The sequence below is a fragment of the Cervus canadensis genome, chromosome 6, assembly GCF_019320065.1.
Source record: "Cervus canadensis isolate Bull #8, Minnesota chromosome 6, ASM1932006v1, whole genome shotgun sequence".
Taxonomy (NCBI): Eukaryota; Metazoa; Chordata; class Mammalia; order Artiodactyla; family Cervidae; genus Cervus; species Cervus canadensis.
The window spans coordinates 72604320-72624327 of NC_057391.1; the positions used below are offsets into that span (position 1 = coordinate 72604320).

A 20008-nucleotide genomic window follows, 5' to 3' on the forward strand; every position below is an offset into this window, starting at 1 on the left:
GGAAATCATAAAGAAAATACATTTACAGTACTGTACTATATTGATACTAGAAGTTTATGTCCTTTGTTTACAAGATGAATTGTCTCTCAGTAGCTACATCTATACTGTTTTATAAGATACAAAACATTACAGGTATTATACATATTAGAGTAGAAAGCAAAACTGAAAAGGTGGCATAAAAATTCATTTATTTACAGCTATAACAATACATATACCTGTATCAACAATAATTGCTTTAAAGGAGGAATATAATCAATATAATTGCTTTGTGGTAGCCTAGACTATAAACTAATAAATGAATTGTTATAAAATTTTTATAGCAGTTTTACAGTCATATACATAACACAGTATTAGAAATATTACATTTTTTAAAAAACCTATGATAATAGGCTAATATGCAGTTTCTCTAATTATGAAGAAGGAATACTCTATAATAATATAACTCTTTGAAAGCAAAGTTATAAAACAGTAAGAAAACTAGCACATTATTAATATTATATTAAATATCATTCACTTTATGCCTATGGATGAGTACCAGCATATATTTTACACATTTATGATACATCTTTTTCTCAAAAATTCTTTTGCTATTTCCATAGTATGTGGTTCATCTGTGAGTTTTTTCAAATCATCTCAAGTCTGAAAAATTTTTTCCAATATTTGTTTTTAAAAACCTGTGTATAACTGGACCACTTGCACAGTTCAAATTGTGTTGTTCAGGGGCCAACTGTAGGTTGAATTTAAAGTCATTTCCTGGACTTGTCTTCTTTATGTGATCTGCGTGGGGAGGCCAGGAAAAAACTATTTACAAAGCAAGCTCAATTTAGTTGACTATAGGAGTAGAGTGACTTATTTTGTGATTCTGATTGCATCATCATAAAAAATTAGTGTCCTTTTTTTTTTTTTGGTCTTTGGTCTTCTAGTTATGAGACTGGTTATTCCACTTTCTTGACAGAGATTGAGATGAATATGAATTATTGATTGCTAAGACTTAGTACTGATGTAGCTTGGTAAAAACATTCACTTTTATGTTTTCTAATTTATTAAAAAATACAGAGATCAGCTTTCATTCCCAGTGGTGAAGTAATGATTTGATTACTATGACATGAAAGCATAAACCATGCCAATGTTTGTATTTCAAAGAATTTTCCCCTCTAAATTATACCTGATGTAGTTTTTACCTGCTTGAGACTGTATAGTGATTGTTGTGGAATGTATTGCTATTTGTCTGTGTGTATGTTTATCTTTAATGTAACGCCATGCAGAGCATATTGAATTTCCTTTATTCCTTTGACATTTGCTGATAGACTGATTATTTATCCCACTGTATTACCTCTCCAGAACCAACATTGTTTTTTAAAGTTGAGATTTGCAATAAAAATTGTGATTACTCCTATTTAATGGGTAGGAAAAAGCAAATGACTGTGTTTGGATATGATGAAACCTATGAAATGTAAAAAATAATATAAGAGTAATGGAAAAGAGGCATTATAAAACTGAGAAAATAATTTAAATAAAATTCAACAGCCCTATAACACCATTATAGTTAAAGACATCTCCTGTTTCCATGATGAAGGCACACAATTTCATACGAGCGGTGACTTTTCCCCTAGCAACTATAAAATGATATTGTAGGCTACATGATAGTCCATAGGGGCCTCAGTTTTGTAATCTGAAAAAAACCTGAACCTCTGTTCAGTGTATAAGACTGTAAGTTAATTTCTTAGGGAGGCATTAAGTTGTAGATACGGTTTTTCCAACTAAAATTGCTCTTTCAATGAAAAGAAGTGTTTTGAATCTTAGATTGCAATAATAAGTATAAAAATAGATAAAGCATCATGTATTAGATTCTTGCCCTATTTTAAAAGGGTAAACATGGAAATAGTCAAGCTGTGAAGTGTCCTGTGCATGAATAATGTTGACACATTGAACAAATGCCTGAAATGGTTCACAGAAGACCCTGTTACTCCAAAGCATTGTATAAAACTGTTCCAGTCTTAGTTGGGTGAATATTCTAAACTGTAGCTATGATTTTGAATTTTTATTTGTATATTATTAATAGTTTTGCTTTACTCAAAGGGTCTATTACCAGATATTCTCTGTGTATTATATTTAGTTCTGATGGGTTTCTATGACAGTAAATAAAACTTTAATTTTTCCAGTGGGCTGCCATTTCTTTGTTCCTAAATGGTTTATCATTTAGTTAAGAACCAGGACTAAAAGAGAACTGAGGCTGTCATATACTCCTACAGAAGTCACAGTTGTTAAGGGCTGGTTTCATTATCTGTTAAATGAGTCCTTACTGATCAGTCCCTTTCTTCAGGGTGCTATAAAGCACTGACTATCGGGTCATTTTTCTGACTGGCCATTAGTCCCACATACACTGTCATCCTCATACCCAATGGATCCTTCCTCTTAGAATCATTAGTAGGTCCTCCTCAGACACAAGGTAAAAGCTCTGAAGCAGCTCTCTGAGTCATTCTAGCATAAATAGCAATGTCTTAGTGTATTTGGGTTACTGTGACAAAAATACCACAGATGCATGGCTTATGAACAACAGAGATTTATTTCTCACAATTATGGAGGCTAAGAAGTCCAAGATCAAGATACTGGCTGATTTGGTGTCTGATGAATGACCTCTTTCTGCTTCATAGAGGTTGCCTTCTCACCATGCCATCAATGTGGCAGAGAGGCTAGAGAGTTCTGTTAGGTCTGTTTTATAAGAGCACTCATCTCATTCATAAGGGCTCCACTCTCGTGACCTAAGCACTTCCCACAGGTCCGACTCTTGAATACCATCACACTGGGCATTGTTTCAGTGTATGCATTTAAGAGGACCACAGATGTTCAGTCTGCAGCAAGCAACCACCACATATATTACTACTTTGTTTATATTATCATTAAGCCTTTAAAAAACTATGGCAGGTATTAAAAAACTATATGGCAGGTATTATAATACTTATTTTAAAATGAAGTAACTATATCTCAAAGATGTCAAAAAAAAAAAAAAAGGCTAGTAAGAGATAGACCCCAAACTGAGAGACCTATCTGGCTCTCAAAGCTTTTTCTCCTCTGATTTGGAATCTTTCTGATTTGCTTATATACAAGGAATGGTGTCCACATTTTTGTACTCTGGACCCCTTACTTTGATATTTGTTGTACGTGTAACATACAAAATACGTGTTAATATTGTTTATGTACTCAGTAAGGCTTCTGGTCAACAGTAGTGCTATTAGTAGTTAAGCTTTGGGTGAATCAAAAAGTTATATGCATTTTCAACTGTGTGTGGGGTGGGTACCCCTAATCTCTGAGTTTCTCAAGGACCATACTTTTCTGATAAATAGAAATAAATGTCTAATTTTATAATTTTCAGAAACAAATAGTACATACTTAATAAGCATTCTCTAAATGGAAGAGTTAATACAAAATGTGGTGGAGTAAAGCTGGAGTTATAACTAGTTAAGGATTATTCCCAGAAGTTCTCTAGCACAAAATTGGACTTGTGAAAGAATAAAAATTATCAATATTATCTCATCTAAAATTCTTGAAGAATTTTTTGCTACTTTTTCATTTAATTTAATTATCTATTCAAAAATGTCTACTGGACATTTTCTGTGTGATCACCACTGTTCTATAGGCTGATTTGTGGTGGTTGGCGGGTTTAAAAAGTACTCTGCTACCATGGAGCTTAAGTTCTAGAAGGTGGACGAAGATAATAAAGAAGTAAATGATATATATCAAAAGATGATAATTGCTTGGAGAAAAATAAAGCAGGGAAGGAAAAGAAGGAGAATCAAGGGATGTGATGGTAACTGGGTGCTGAATTTTTAAGTGAGAGTCTGGAAAGACTTTTAAAACAGAAAGTGAGCACAGATTTAAAGGACATTTGGGTGAGCCATGTGGATGAATATCTGGGAAAGCAGCATTCCAGGAGTGAGAAGAGCAAATGCAAAGACCCTGAAGTAGGAACAAGGCTGACATGTTCTGGGGTCAATAGCAAGATTATGTGGCTGAAATAGAGTCCACAGTGAGGACAGTAGTAGGAATGAGATCAAAGAGGTAAAGGAGGCCATATTGTCTGGGGCCTTGTAGTTCAAAGTAATAACTTCGAGTTTGACTGAGTGAGATGAAGAGCCAGTTCATAAGAGCAAAAGTATAACATCATTTGACTGGCATTTTGACAGGATCTGGCTGCTATGTTGAGAACAGACTGTAGAGATTGGCAAGGGTGGAAGCAGGGAGACCTGTTCAGAGGTTACTGTAACAATTCAGATGAGAGAAGATGGTGGCTCAGTTGATAGCAGTGCCAATGGTAATGCTTGGTCAGAACCTGTTTCAGTATTTGCTGATAGGTTGTTGAGGGTTGTTAGAGAAAGAGGAGACCTGCTTTTTACTTTTCTTTATTGGTAAAGGTAGGTCATAGCTTGTATTTAATGTGATGTAAATAAAACCATCTGCAGCAGCCATCAAGCTTCTCTTACCTAGTATACTGAGCATTTTAGTTTACTTTGCAGGAAATTCAGCATGTTTTAATTGACACTACCAATTCTATGCAGAATGGCAAAGTATCTTAACAATCATTTTATTAATTTAGACCAAGAATTGTCAAATTATGGTCCAAGGGCCAAATCTGGCTCATAGCCTGGTTTTGTGAATAAAGTTTTATTGGAACATACACACATTTTTTTTCCCTGCATATTGCCCATGGCAGCTTTCCTGCTTCAAAAGCAGCAGAAGCCCAGGAAGCCTAAAATATTTACTATCTGGCCCTTTATAGAAAAATGTTTGCTGACCTTTGGTTTCAACTACTGTGTCAGAGTTGTGCCAAGATTTTCCTCTCATCTTTTTCCAAGTATGAAGAGGAAATTTAAGAGGGGACAGAAGGTGACAATAGAGGGAACAAAAGGTAATATTCAAATACTGGCACCAACGTATTTCTCTCCCTTATGTTAATCTGCCTGTTTCTGTGCTGTAGATATCCACTTCTCCTGAATCTCTGAAGTGCTCTGTGTTGAGATACAAGTACACGTAACTGGCCTAGAAAAAAAAAAGAGTTGTTTTTCTCAATAGTAAAGATTTACTGTAGGAATGAATCTTGGATGCTAGAAACTAAATTGTTGAATTTCACAATCTTGATAGAAAATAAAAGATAAGTATCAGCATGAACATCAATCTTTATGAAGAATTTGACTCATCTTATCTTATGATTTTGTATAATCCTGTACAAATGCAGTACAAATAAGTTAGACCCCCATTGTTGTTTGGTTTTTATAGGTCTATAATGACGGATTTATACTACCTCAGTCAAACAGATGGAGCAGGTGATTGGCGGGAAAAAGAGGCCAAAGATCTGACAGAGCTGGTGCAGCGGAGAATAACGTATCTTCAGGTAAGAAGGTTAGGTTAATGAATAAATTCGAGTGAAAAATAGAAGGAGAAACATTAAAACTAAGAGCTGCTGCTGGTTTTTAGTCTTCTTAGCCCTTGTTTTTTGAAAATATTTGTCCAGTCATTTTACATATTTATTCAAAAAGACTCTATGTCATGCCTTGAATGGAATATAAAGATGGCTAAAACAAGATCCCTGCCCTAATAGGGGCTACTTCTGACGCAATCACACACAAAAACTATAGTGCAAGATAGGAAGTGCTGCATAAATGAGATATGATGAAATGCTTATTGGAGGAAGATGTCACAGATAGCTTTATGGAAAAGATATTATTTGACTGAGCTGTAAAGGATAATCATGTAGGATTTAGATGTCCAGAAATGGAGAAGAGTGTACTAGCTACAGCATGCTGTTTGCTGCGCTCATTTGCTCAGTTGTGTCCAACTTCAGATGATGTGAGTAAAGCTCCTACCTGGGAAAGAGCAGTACAGGAACCCAGTGAGAAACAGGATATCTCAGTTTGTCTGAAGTTTTGGTTGTGTGAAAGGAGAATTGGAAAAGGTAGGTTTGGGAGCCAAGTTGCCGAGGTCCTTGTGTACAGGTTAAGCTTTATGGTGCATAAGCAGCAAATGGTTGCCGAAAGATTTTATTTATTGCCTAACATCATTATAACAACAAACAGGAAATATAAATCAAGGGTAAACACCAAGTCCCAGGCCCTTTTAAATGTTCTGTCTTCATTTTGCGTGTGTGTTTTCTTTTAGTTCTTACTTACATGCTTACCAAGTCTTAAAACGTTTGTAAAGACAGAGTTAATTTACTTTTGAATTTATTTATTTATTTGCTTAATATACCATAAACCTTTTCTATTTTAGAGTCACAACCTACTTTTGAAAAATTTTTGTACATAAGAGTATCATGATAAGAGTGGTGCTTTACTTATACTAATCTGAAAGGTAGAATTTTGCTTGAACTGGATTCTTTGGCAGAGATTGGAAGGAGACTGTTTAGGACAGGAGTCCCCAACCTCCAGGGGCTTCCCTGGTGGCTGAGCAGTAAAGAATTTGCCTGCCAGTGCAGGAGACACAGGTTTGATCCCTGGTTCGGAAAGTTCCCCAGAGGAGGAAATGAAAACCTACTCCAGTATTCTTGCCTGGGAAATCCCATGGACAGAGGAGCACAGCGGGCTACAGTCCACGGGGTCACAAAGAGTTGGATGCAACTTAGCAACTAAAACAACAGCAATCCCAGCCAGTACCTCCTGCCATTAGGTTAGAAATAAAGTGCACAATAAATGTAATGTCCTTGAATCGTTCTGAAACCATCTGTCCTCCACCTGGATCCGTGGAAGGATTTTCTTCTACTTAGCCAGTCCCTGGTGCCGGAAAGGTTGGGGACCACTGGTTAGGATATAAAGACAGTATTGCAGGTGAGAAATATTGAGGTGTGTGGCAGTTTGCATTGGAAGGGAAGAAAGGAATTTCAGAGAGTTTGGGAAGATCGAATAGATAAGCCTTTCCAACAGGCTGAAGCAGCTGGAATGACTAGGGTAATGGGGTATTATTAACTGAAAAGAAACTTTAAAGTTAGAATGCAGTCATCAGGGGCAAACAATGAATTAGTAAATAGAATTCTGTAACACTCCGAATGCTTGAAGTTGAGATGATCATCCCCACCCATTTCTAGTGATGGTATGCTTTCTGTATACACTCACTCTGTTTCCCTTTGAAAATTAAGGTGTCTTATAAAAGCGAAATAATAGCCAGTGAATTTATTTCATATATTTTAAGATGCACATTTTCCTACACTTAAATAGGAAAAAAGTAGAAAATCAAGTGCATCAAGAGATCATTAAAAACAAAACTGATCTTGGCATGCTCTCTTGTCTCATGCCCCCATGACCATTCATCAGAGGTGTCTGTAGGATGAGCAACACTTGCCTCCTGTAGGGAAGAGGTAATTATCTCCTATCAACTAGAACCTCATTCAATGAACTATAAACAGCTGGTGGTGCAGAACTATCATCCTCATTTAAAATGGAAATAACTATGGTTTCTGAGTTTCTTCCATTTCAACATATTCATTAAGTGTTCACCCCATGAAAGTTATATTTAAACTATGATTTGGCCATAGTTTAGCTCCCATCACTGTAACACGTACCTACCACTTGCTCTAGTTTCTTTTTTCCTCTTGGTTTTTAAGTGGCCAAGTGCTCTCACCAGTAGCATGAAGTTCATCTTCTGTGTGCTGTTTTCAGTGGTTCTATTTTAGAGAATTTCACTTGTAAATCACTTATATCAAAACATCATTTCACATGGACCTAACTTTGAATAGGTATTCAAATATTACCCATTTTAAAAATTCTTGCTTTTTTGCTTTTTTTTTTTTCTATTGGAAAAGAAAATGTGATTTTTTTTTAATATTCAAGGAGATGGGGAAAATCTCAATAGGAAAAAATGTATTTTAGAAAAAATATTTTTCTTTAATTGTTTAATGTATTTATGATCATTTTTTCCCATTTTTAAAGAAGTGTATTTTTAACATATTATTTTTTAGAGGTTAAAGTTGCCAGTCACTCAGTCTTCAACTTCTTTGGATATGGGTGAATAAGTGTCCTCTCTTCCATTCCAACAAAATTAAAGATATGTATGTGTAAGGAGGACTTCCCCAGTGGCTCAGCAGCAAAGAATCCTCCTGCAATGCAGGAGATGCCAATTTCATCCCTGGGTTGGGGAGATCCCCTGAAGAAGGAAATGGCAAACCACTCCAGTATTCTTGCCTGGGAAATCCCATGACAGATGAGTCCAGCAGGCCACAGTCCATGGGGTCATAAAAGAGCTGGACATGACTGAGAGATTAAACAAGAACAGTAAATCATAAGGGATCCTGTCTCTGACTTGGATTTTTATTCTTTTTTAAAAAGAATAATTTGGGGACCTCCTGGTGGTCCAGTGGCTAAGACTCTATGTTCCCAGTGCGGGGGGCGGGCCCAGGTTCAATCCTTGGCTGGGGAACTAGATCACACATGCTGCAACTAAGACCTGGTGCAGCCAAATAAATAAATTGCATTAAAGAAAAAAGAAGAATTTATAACTGGTTTAACTTAATGGGTTAGAGAATTAATCAGAATAGTTGAGCTATTTATGCAGATGTTTTAGAGTGATTGCATTTTTTCCCATTACACCTTTCCTTGGTATTCAAATCTATTGGTGCTTCCATACTATTACTTTTAAGCCTTTTATTACTGTTAAAAGGCTATTTAAGCAACCTAGATCCTGGAAGACTTCAACGGGGCTTAGAAAATGAGTAGTATACTAGGAAATAAAGCTAAAAGGGGATAAAAGACGAAGTCTTTGACTTTTGGTTCAGTTCAGTTTAGTTGCTCAGTCATGTCCGACTCTTTGCGACCCCATGAACCGCAGCATGGCAGGCCTCCCTGTCCATCACCAACTCTCGGAATCCACCCAAACTCGTGTCCATTGAGTCGGTGATGCCATCCAACCATGTCATCCTCTGTCATCCCCTTCTCCTCCTGCCCTCAATCTTTCCCAGCATCAGGGTCTTTTTGGTACCTATATTCAAAATAAAAACAAGCACTTCATATAACTTATAGGTGGACATTTTAGCAGGCTTTCCTTCTTTAGCCCATCAGCCAGCTATTATATAAAGATGCTAATAATTTTTATCTAAGTAGAAAATAATTTTAAAAAGGTACAATAGAAACAAATATTTTCAACATTTTAAATTTCTGGGAGATTTTAGTCATTGAAATATCTTGCTGTAGTCATAAATAATTCAGATAATTTTATAATTTACTTTTAATGGTTTGTTTGAATAGGTGAAAACATTTTTAGTTTTCTAGATTTTTACCTATACTCATGAAATGTGTGACTTCTCATTATCACAACAAGCATTTTTAAAAATCCTGATATATTTTGGTATAATGCAAGACCTAGTACAAAGGAAAAAAAAACCTAGATTAAACCCCTGTCTTAATCCATAATAGGTTTCATTTTAAAATCTAAGCTTTTCTTTCTGCAGTTCTCCAGTCCTCTGAATTGAGCAAATATCCATTATGTCTCATGAAAATCCTGCTTGACTTGCAGTCATATAGTACAGTGAAGTTTGGTTTCAATATTAGATCTCCATTCAGTTATTATCATACGTGTCATGTCTCTCATGTTTGCTGTGCTCAGTAGTGTCTGACTCTCTGTGACCCCATGGAGTGTGTGTAGTCCATCAGGCTCCTTTATTTGTGGAATTTTCCAGGCAAGAATACTGGAGTGGGTTGCCATTTTCCTCCAGGGGATCTTCTCAACCCAGGGATTGAACCCACGTTTCTTGTGTCTCATGCACTGGCAAGCGAGTTCTTTACCACTGCGCTGCCTCGGAAGCCCTTATTGTCATATACCTGGATTTTACTTGGGAAAAGCAATTTCACCATACACCGGAAAATAAAAAGGTACTAGGGCAAGTAGACTTCAGTGGGACAGAGTTCTATAGTTGTCTTAATTAAAATTATCTTCTCTTTAGAGTTGAAGGCCCTAAGGCATGGCATTAAAGAACTAAACTTACTAAAAATTATAATAATCTTTTTGAAGACAACCCCAGGTATGCTGTGTTAGTCTCAAGTAGAATGGTCCAAGTAATTCTCTTAAGGTCTTAATCTTTTGTATGTTTATCTAAAAAGTCCTTCAGCCATAAAGTGAATAGGTAGTATTTGGTTGTTTAAAATACTATTTTGTGCTGGTCTTTAATCTTGTGCTACATGAATCGTAACAAATTGAGAAGTTTTGTTGAGTGTATTTCTCTAGTTTCTGATATTAACTTCAGGCTTACTTTAAAAACCACACTGCTAATATATTTGTTATGTGTCTACATTTTACTGTAACTTTTGAATGACGTGAAGGAAATTCTTTTTTTCATTGTGGTTATTAGAATATACCTGCAGTTTCTAATTAGCTCATATTAAGCTTGTTGGATGAGATCACAATGCCTTGTTTTTCCTTAACTTTCTTGAAACAAGTTGTAAGTTGGTGACTGGTGAAGAGAGCAGCTAGTTAGGGCACATAACTTATAACAAAAGGCATTTCCCAGTTTAACTTGAAATTATCTGTGTTTTGGTACTAAAAGGTTCTTCTTTGTTTCGTTTTTTCTACCCAGCTCCAGAGTTGACATTTTAAGCAGAATTGAACCCATTTCAGGTAGAATCTAAGGATATAGAAAGTAGCAATAGTTGGAAGTGGGTTTTTTTTCTTTTTTCTTTTTTTTAACAGGTGTGTGGCTTGCTTTGGAGGCTTTGCTTTGTTTGTTTATTTGTGTTTTGAATAGGAGTTTTCTTGGAAATTGGTAGGTTCCCTTTTTTGAGAGAAAGAAAGCTAAAAGCTGTGAAAATAGAGAATATTTTACTTTTTAAAAGAGAATAGAGCTTCGTTTTTCCATTCAAAAGTAGACTGGTTGGAGATAATGCAGATTTCTCTTTTCCTATATGGATTCCAGTGACTATTGATGGTCTTTGGAATGGAAAGTGGCCAAGTCACACTAGGAATGCACTATTGAGGCTGTTAACATATTTTTCATATATTTTTCAGATTATGGGGAACCCCTCCACTCTAACACAGGATGTGTCTAACCCTCTTTCTCTTCAGCAGGACAATTTTTTAAAAGAGATTTAAGGCCAGACTATAACTATAAACTTCATTCGTCTGTCTGCTAGTACACTCATCATGTAATCAATTCTTTCATCTGGTGCCCTCAGAGTTGTGTATTCTACTGAGTAATTCAGTATATTTCTGCCCAAATGAGAAATGAAATAAAGCCAGAAGTGGTAATAATTATAACTCACTCTAAAATGTCATTAACGTAGCTATATTAAGATATTCATTAAATGCTTAAAACAATTAGAGTAAAGAGAAACTTTCAGGACTTTTCCCTGTTTGAAAGATACTAGTTTGAGGTGAGATCAGTTAGGGAAAAGAAAAGAGTTTTTCAGAATTAAGACCTAAGAATATCTGACAAAGAATATCTTTTCCAAGATAAAATGTATAAGCAGGTTCAATGAGGAAAGAAAAAGAAGTGGTAAGTGAATATGGTGGCAAGGGTAGCTTTCATGAAATGAAAGAGGGGATTACTCTACTGGAAGTCAGCTGAGGACAATGGTGGTGATAGGAAGTATAAAAGATTTATTAAAGGAAGTTTTCTAAGCCTTATTAAAAGCTACGTTATTTGGAATCTTACAGATTTTTTTGAGCCCTTGCATGTGGATGTGTAGGTCTCATAGAATTGTTTATTTTTTCATTTATTCAACAGCTATTTGGATGTACTGGATATCCTAGGCATTAGGTACATTGTTAGGGATTTAGGGTGAACCAAATGGACATGGTATGGTGTCTGCCCTCAGAAAGCTTAAAGTCTGGTAACATTCTGAGAGTATCTCTGAATTAATTATCTTCAAACACACACACACACACACAATTTATTTTATCCCTCCATTTTGTTGTTTTGATATTTATATCTCTGACTCTTCATTTGGATATTTTACTACTTCCCCTATTGCTATTACACACGTTTTTCCTATGTACGTGGTCGCTTAGTCATGTCCAGCTCTTTGTGACCCCATGGACTGCACCCTGCCAGGCTCCTCTGTCCATAGGATTCTCCAGGCAAGAATACTGGAGTGAGTTGCCATGCCCTCCTCCAGGGGATCTTCCCAACCCAGGGATCGAACCCAGGTCTCCTTCATTGCAGGCAGATTCTTGACCGACTGAGCCACCAGCCACCTTTATCACTCCTTAAAAAAAAAAAAAAAACTTTTGCTGTGGAAAACTTTAGCTTATGTAAAAGTGAGAGACCTTTGAACCCCTAGTACCCATAACCCAGCTTTAACAGTTACCAATTTCTGGTCAACTTTATTTCATCTGTACTTCTACCACACCCCTTGCATATCCAGGATCATTCTGAAGCAAATCTCAGACACTTTATCATTTTATCATTTCATTTGTAAATATATCTTTAAAAAAAATAGCCACATGCTAATCATATCTAAGATTACGAACAGTGGTTCTTTAATATCATCAAAATAATCATCTGGTGATCATATACCCCTGATTGTCAAACACATTTTAGTGTGCTATTTAAAAACTGATTATCTGCAGAGGGATTCCAAAAAGATTGTGGAGAGGGAAGCACTAGGAATTTGTCTCCCTACCTAGACTGCACTGGCAGAAACTATCTGATATAACTACTTTGGAACTTTGAAGTCTGTTGAAGGCTTACAGCTCCATAGGAAAGTTTGGACCATAAATTGCAGTTAATTTTGGTCAGTTTCAGCTCTCACACAGTAGAAGCTATCCATTCCCAGCCCCAGATCTGTGGTAGATAACAGTGTACCTCTTCCTAAAATGCATAGATGGTTCAACATATGAAAATTGATCATTGTAGTATGCCACATCAACAAATAAAGGAAAAAAACACATGATCATCTCAACTGATGCAGAAAAAGCATTTGACAAAATCCAGTACCCTTCATGATAAAAACACTCAACAAAATAGGAATAAAAGGAAACTGCTTCAACATAATAAAAGCCTAATTTTTTTAATGTTGATCTTGTATCCTGCAGCTTTGCTAAACTCATATATTCTAATAGTTTTTTTTGTAGATCACATTAGATTTTCTATATAAATTACCATGTCATATGCTAATTAACATCTTTATCTCTTCATTCCCAATCTGGATGCCATTTTGCTGTAGTTGCTTAATAGTCATTCACCTTAATTAGTATAATCTGTTACTAGCAAACCACTTAGTGTTAGTAAACTGCAAATTTAGTTCCTTCTTTTAAAATCCTTGACAACATCTGATTTGGGATTTTAGGTTTCTTCACAAGAGTTTAAAATCATCTTGAGATGCCTGATGGCTCCAGAGGAAAATTCCAGGCAGTGCACTTAGCACAGCTCTTATCTGCATTCTGTTATTTTGAAGTTTAAATATTTCTTATATATTTATATCATCTTGATTATCAATAATACAGGTTTTTAAACCATCATTCCTTATTAAAGATATATGAGAATGCATATGAGATCCTTAACATTTACTCTCTAGAAATAGTAATGCTATTTACTGATGGAATAGCTGATGGAAATCTAGATGCTGCTCCCTAAAATCATTTTATCTTTTGAGAGTAGCACCACCTCATAAAGTATCTTTTTACTTTCTTGAATGTAAGTTGAACTTAGATTTGACTTTATTTAATTTAGGTATATCAGCCCCACTGGTGCTCCATTTCCCCAGTGATTTTCTGTTTCTAGAAATATACTCTTTTTTTCCTAAGAAAGGGAAAAATTTTATTATAGTTTGACTCTGCCCTAGATCACAATATACATAGCATAGTTATAGAAACAATTTCCCAAATTTTAAAAGAAATTTGGGTTTCACATAGTTATAGTGCAATAATTGGGGATTTTGGCCCTGACTATGAAGTCCCAGCAGAGAAGGCAATGGCACCCCACTCCAGTACTCTTGCCTGGAAAATCCCATGGACGGAGAAGCCTGGTAGGCTGCAGTCCATGGGGTCGCTAAGAGTCGGACATGACTGAGCAACTTCACTCTCACTTTTCACTTTCATGCATTGGAGAAGGAAATGACAACCCACTCCAGTATTCTTGCCTGGAGAATCCCAGGGACGGGGGAGCCTGGTGGGCTGCCGTCTATGGGGTCACACAGAGCTGGGCACGACTGAAGTGACTTAGCAGCAGCAGCAGCAGCATGAAGTCCCAGGCTGTAGATTCCTCATCTAGAATCCTGGTCTCAGTTCCAGTGAGACAATAACTGGGAAGTAGCAAAGCTCTCATGAGGGGGAAGTGAAGGCTCTTGACCAGACATGGATCCAGATTTAGGGAATGGGCTTGAAGCCTCTAGTTTTTAGTACTCTCTTTTATGTAAAGAAATACAAATATAAGATTAGATATTAGAATAAATACACTTGATTCTCATTATTTGCTTCAGTTGTGTTCTATAGAGTCACACAGAATTAGTGAATACTGAAACATTCATCCTAAGTGCCTTTAAGTCTCTGATCAGTTAATCAGTATATAAACTTGTTCTATGTGTTTTTCTGTTTGAAAACACCAAATATGTATTGTTGACTCAATTAGCAGTGAACTCATAGCTTACAGCACAATAACTCATACTTGAGTAGAACTTACCTAACACATAATTTTCTCAAAGGCATATCATAGCTTTCTAGTACTTAGGAACCCTGGACAGCTTAGGAACACTTCAGCACCACACTTATGGGCCACTTTAAACTGTGAAATTGCCAACATAAAGCACAAAAATGGGGGAAAAAATGGGGGGGCACTAAATAGACTGTAAAAAGGACCCTTGTTCATACTATGAGAACTGAAACAAAAAGGTAAGTGGCACCTTATTTGACCTCAGCAGAGGGTTTGTGTTTAGGAGGCTCCCATTTTTCACTGTATTACACTTGTCCACAAGTGACCTGAAAGCACATCAAGTATTGATTTTGAGACTACAAATAAATTTTAGCTAGTAGGCAAATTTGCAAATATGGAATCTGTGATAGTAAGAATCAACTATGTATAATGGAAAAAAACCCCAACAAATTACAAATTTTATGAAGTTGACAAATACCGCAAACACAAAATTCCAGAAAAATGAAAAATGTTTATTTTCAGCCTGACACTTTATAATACTGTTTCCTCACATTTCCTAGTTGCATACTCTTTGATTACAGTTTGTCATATTTTCTATAAAGTGAATTGACAGTGATTTTGTAATGTTTTTTTATAAAGAGAATGGAAAGATTAAATCAGATTTTTGATCAACAAAATTTTGTTTTTAATTATTCATGTTTGTGATACATAACATTTGCAACTTCACATACAGACATACCTCGTGTTTGTATTACTGCTATAAGCTAGTGCCCTACATAAAAGGGAATTTGTATAAGTTTTATTTCATGTGATTCTCATCCAATAAAAAATAATGGAGCATATAGTTGTTTTATGCTACAATTTTAATTGTATATGTTATATTTTTGAGGTTATTAATAATAGAAGAGAACTTCTGTGTTGATTAGGCATCACTGAGAACCGATTCCACTTCTCCATGGGGCACATTCATATCACAATGCAACCTCCTGCCCTGTACCTATATTTATGGCACAAAAATAACTGCGCAAAAGCAGCCATGAGCACATAAATGTATACCTCTAAATCTAAACTAGATTAATTCCTTGCTTAATTTTCCCATAACAGGACCTCAGGAATGTTGAAGACCGCTTTATTTCCTCCCAACATTGATACCAACACTAGGGAAGTGAGGTGAATGGGAGGGAGTTTCAAGTGGGAAGAGACAGCTATCTTTCTCCCTGTGGACAGATTTTGCAAATTTTGACCAGTTGAACATCCTGTACAAGTCCCCCTCCTCCCCAGGCCTTTGAAAGGATCTGTATAAATGAGGCTCCCTGAAACATACATTTCAGTAAATCCACTGCACCCACAAGGAAGTCCTTCTCACTGAACTAGGAAGGAACCTGAAGTCACTTAGGGGTTTTCAGTCCTGCTCCAGACATGGTAAGCAGCCCGAAATAGAGAAAGGCGTGCAAAATTAGATGAAAAGTGATAAATGCCGACCTTTAAGATTCAATGGGTTCTGTCTCAAACACATAAATACAGTAAAAACTAGGTTGCTTGCAATTAAATTTTTGCTTTAATTTGATATTAGAACAGCAGCTTTCCATTAAAGAGCTGTAACTTCTGACTAGAACATTCACTTTCATCTCCAGGACTCCCTAGAGTATGCAGCACTTTCTCTTATTGACCACCCCAGAATTATCAGTCTCTGTTCACTGACAGCTCACAATGTTTGTGAGGCGCAGCTGTGCTTTCGTGTGAGTCCTGGTTATTGTAGACCAAAACTGAGCGACTTTTCCCCTGACTTTTTTGTGTATGTCCAGTAAGCTTCACTGCCCCTTCTCCTTCTCCCTTCCCGTAATTGTGCTTAGCTCAGGATAGAGAATAGAATAGACTAAGAATCTAAGATCAGAAAAGTCATAAATATGGCTCAGTAATGTCATAAGAACATAAAACTACATGTCTGTGTAATCAGTTAAAATCTATATAGGTATGCTCTAATCCTTGAAAATGGGCATAATTGTTTTCTCACATCCATTATGGTACTGTAGTTGTTGTTCAGTTGTTCTAGTCATGTCCGACTCTTTGTGACCCTATGGACTGCGGCATGCCAGGCTTCCCTGACCTTTACCATCTCCCAGAGCTTGCTCAAGCTCATGTCCATCAAGTCAGTGATGCCATCCAACCATCTCATCCTCTGTCGTCCCCTTCTCTTCCTGCCTTCAATCTTTTCCAGCATCAGGGTCTTTTCCAATGAGTTGACTGACAAAACGTGTTCCATTGGAGAAGGGAATGGCAAACCATTTTAGCATGCTTACCTTGAGAACCCCATGTGCAGTATAAAAAGGCAAAAAGATATGACACTGTCTTTAATCATAGAAGTTGTCTTAAGAGGTGATTTTCTTTCTCTGGACTATAAAATGTTTCTCAGTGGTGGTAGAATATACACTTATATGATAAGTAGATTAAAACTCAGAGGTATGAGGAGAAACCCTGATTTTTTTCACAGAAGAAATGTTAAACACATCCTGTTGTTGTTCAGTCATTAAGTCATGTCTGACTCTTTGTAACCCCATGCACTGCAGCATGCCAGACTTCTCTGTCCTTTACTTTCTTCCAAAATTTGCTCAAACTCATGTTCATTGAGTTGATGATGCCATCCAACCATCTTATCCTCTGTTGCCCTCTTCTCCTGCTCTCAGTCTTTCCCAGCATTAGGGTCTTTTCCAGTGAGTCCATTCTTTACATCAGGTGGCCAAAGTATTGGAGCTTCAGCTTCAGCATCAATCCTTCCAATGAATATTTAGGGTTGATTTCCTTTAGGATTGACTGGTTTGATCTCCTTGCTGTCCAGGGGATTCTCAAGAGTCTTCTCCAGCCCTGCAATTCAAAAGCATCAATTCTTTGGTGCTCAGCCTTCTTTATGGTCCAACTCTCACATCTATACATGACTACTGGAAAAAACCATAGCTTTGACTGTATGGACCTTTGTCAGCAAAGTAATATCTCTGCTTTTTAATGCACTAAGTTTGTCATAGCTTTACTTCCAAAGAGCAAGCATCTTTTAATTTCATGTCTGCAGTTACCATCCACAGTGATTTTGGAGCCCAAGAAAATAAAATATGTCATCATTTCCATTTTTTCCCCATCTATTTGCCATGAGGTGGTAGAATCATATTCCATAATTTAGTTTTTTTGAATGTTCAGTTTTAAGCCAACTCTTTCACTCTCCTGTTTCACGTTCATCAAGAGGTTCTTTCGTTCCTCTTCCCTTTCTACTATTAAAATGGTATCATCTGCACATCTCAGGTTTTTGATGCTTCTCCTGACAGTCTTAATTTCCAGCTTGTTATTCATCCAACCCAGCAATTCACATGATATACTCTGCACAGAAGTTAAATTAGCAGGGTTGCAATATACAGCCTTGATGTACTCCTTTCCCAATTTCGTACCAGTCCATTGTTCCATGTCCAGCACTAACTGTTGCTTCTGCATACAGGTTTCTCAGGAGGCAGATAAGGTGATCTGGTGTTCCCATCTCTTTAAGAATTTTCCACAGTTCATTGTCATCCACACTGTCAAAGGCTTTAGCATAGTCAGTGAAGCCGAAGTAGATGTTTTTCTGGAATTCTCTTGCTTTTTCTATGATCCAATGGATATTGGCAATTTGATCTCTGGTTCCTCTGCCTTTTCTAAAACCAGCTTGTCCATCTGGAATTTCTTGGTTCACATACTGTTGAAACCTAGCTTGAAGGATTTTGAGCATTACCTTGCTAGCAAAATTCAGACTGAAATTGAAGAAAGTAGAGAAAACTGCTAGGCCATTCAAATAGGACCCAAATCAAATCTCTTATGATTAACAGTGGAAGTGACAAACACACCCTGAGCTGCCCATTATATCTATCATGCATCTTTCTTTCCATCTGGTAAAAGATGAATATCTTTTTCATTCCATCCAGTTTTCCATTTTGTTCGATACATAATAGAACAAGTCCTTCAATATTCCAAGTAAATTTATGGATTTTTGTTATCAAACTAAACATGGATCTGCTCACCTGACATGCAGCAACTCCATCTAGGGATGCTGGGCTGTGGTGAAGGAAAGTACAACATTCATTACAGGACACTAAGCAAGGAGAACAGATACCTCATGCTCAAAAGACCCAAACCCACCATTGGTTTTCTGTGGAGCATTTTTAAAGGCAACATTTGGGTGATGGCTGCAGTTTGTGGACTTGCTTCTATTGGTTGGTGGTGAGGTGACAGGCTGATGTTTCAGGACTCTGAATCATCAATGATTTTAGCTAATCTAGGGTCTGTGTGCTTGTGGTCACCGTCTTCCACCTGGGTGAGGGTCTTAGTTTTTGCCAAACAACACAAAGGTATGCATCAGATTGTTATGTATATCCCTTGAGGAGGAACTAGGGCTCTGTTTAATAATCATTACTTTACTTGCTGCTTTTGCTTTATTTCTGCATTCCCTCACTTCCCTGTGGGGCTTCCCTGGTGGCTCAGAGGATAAAGCGTCTGCCTGCAATGTGGGAGATGCAGGTTCGATCCCTGGGTTGGGAAGATCCCCTGGAGAAGGGAATGGCAATCCACTCCAGTACTCTTGCTTGGAGAATCCCATGGACAGAGGAGCCTGGCTGGCTACAGTCCACAGGGTTGCAAAGAGTCGGACATGACTGAGCGACTTCACTCACTCACTCACTCCCCTACTTAGTAACTGTTTTAAGTCTGTTCTATGGGACTCAGAAGGCCTAGGAGTTGTTGTAGTTTAGTTGCTAAGTCATCTCCAACTCTTTTGCAACCCCATGGTCTGCAGCCCGCCAGACTCCTCTGTTCATGGAATTCTCCAGGCAAGAACACTGGAGTGGCCATTTCCTTCTCCAGGGGATCTTCCCACCCAGGAGTCAAACCTGCATCTCCTGCATTGGCAGGCAGATTCTTTACCACTAGCCCCAAGGCCTAGGAGACTAAAGCCTTTTCTACAAACAAATAGAGGACAGAGAGGGGCTTTGGTACCCAGGAGGACTCCGCAGGGTCCTACTCAGTTCCAGTCCCCCTTTTATTTGATAATTCCTTAATCCCAAGGGAAACATGAGCAGGACAAGAAAAGAATACAGTTTTGGATAGAGAAGTTAATCATACCGTTGGCAGAGAAACTCGGTTGTAGGGGCACTCAGTTTGACTAGGTAAAACTAGTCATCAGAAAGATGAGTCTGAATTTTAACAACTCAAACATTAGGAAAATAATGATGCTGATTTAAGTAGAAAGTAATATGGGCATTAGAAAATCTCCTTAGGTTTATTGAAAGACTAAATCCATGTGACTTACTAATGGTAGAAAGTCTCTGAAGTTTTATCAAAGTAGAATACAAAATAGAGCAAGATATAATTTCTTATATCTTTATGGAACATATATTCCTACCCATCTTGTCCGATGTTGCTTTTCCTTTAGCC

The 20008-nt window shown here is 37.1% G+C and overlaps 1 protein-coding gene across 6 annotated transcripts in view; it reads left to right on the forward strand.

The window, feature by feature from the left end:
• Positions 1 to 20008, forward strand: part of FUT8 (fucosyltransferase 8) — a 314622-nt gene that overhangs the window by 206818 nt on the left and 87796 nt on the right. For all 6 annotated transcript variants that reach the window (XM_043472310.1, XM_043472309.1, XM_043472307.1 and 3 more), the window contains one exon: positions 5275 to 5389. In XM_043472310.1, the coding sequence (XP_043328245.1) occupies positions 5275 to 5389 (115 nt within the window). The remainder of the gene's footprint in view (positions 1 to 5274; positions 5390 to 20008) is intronic.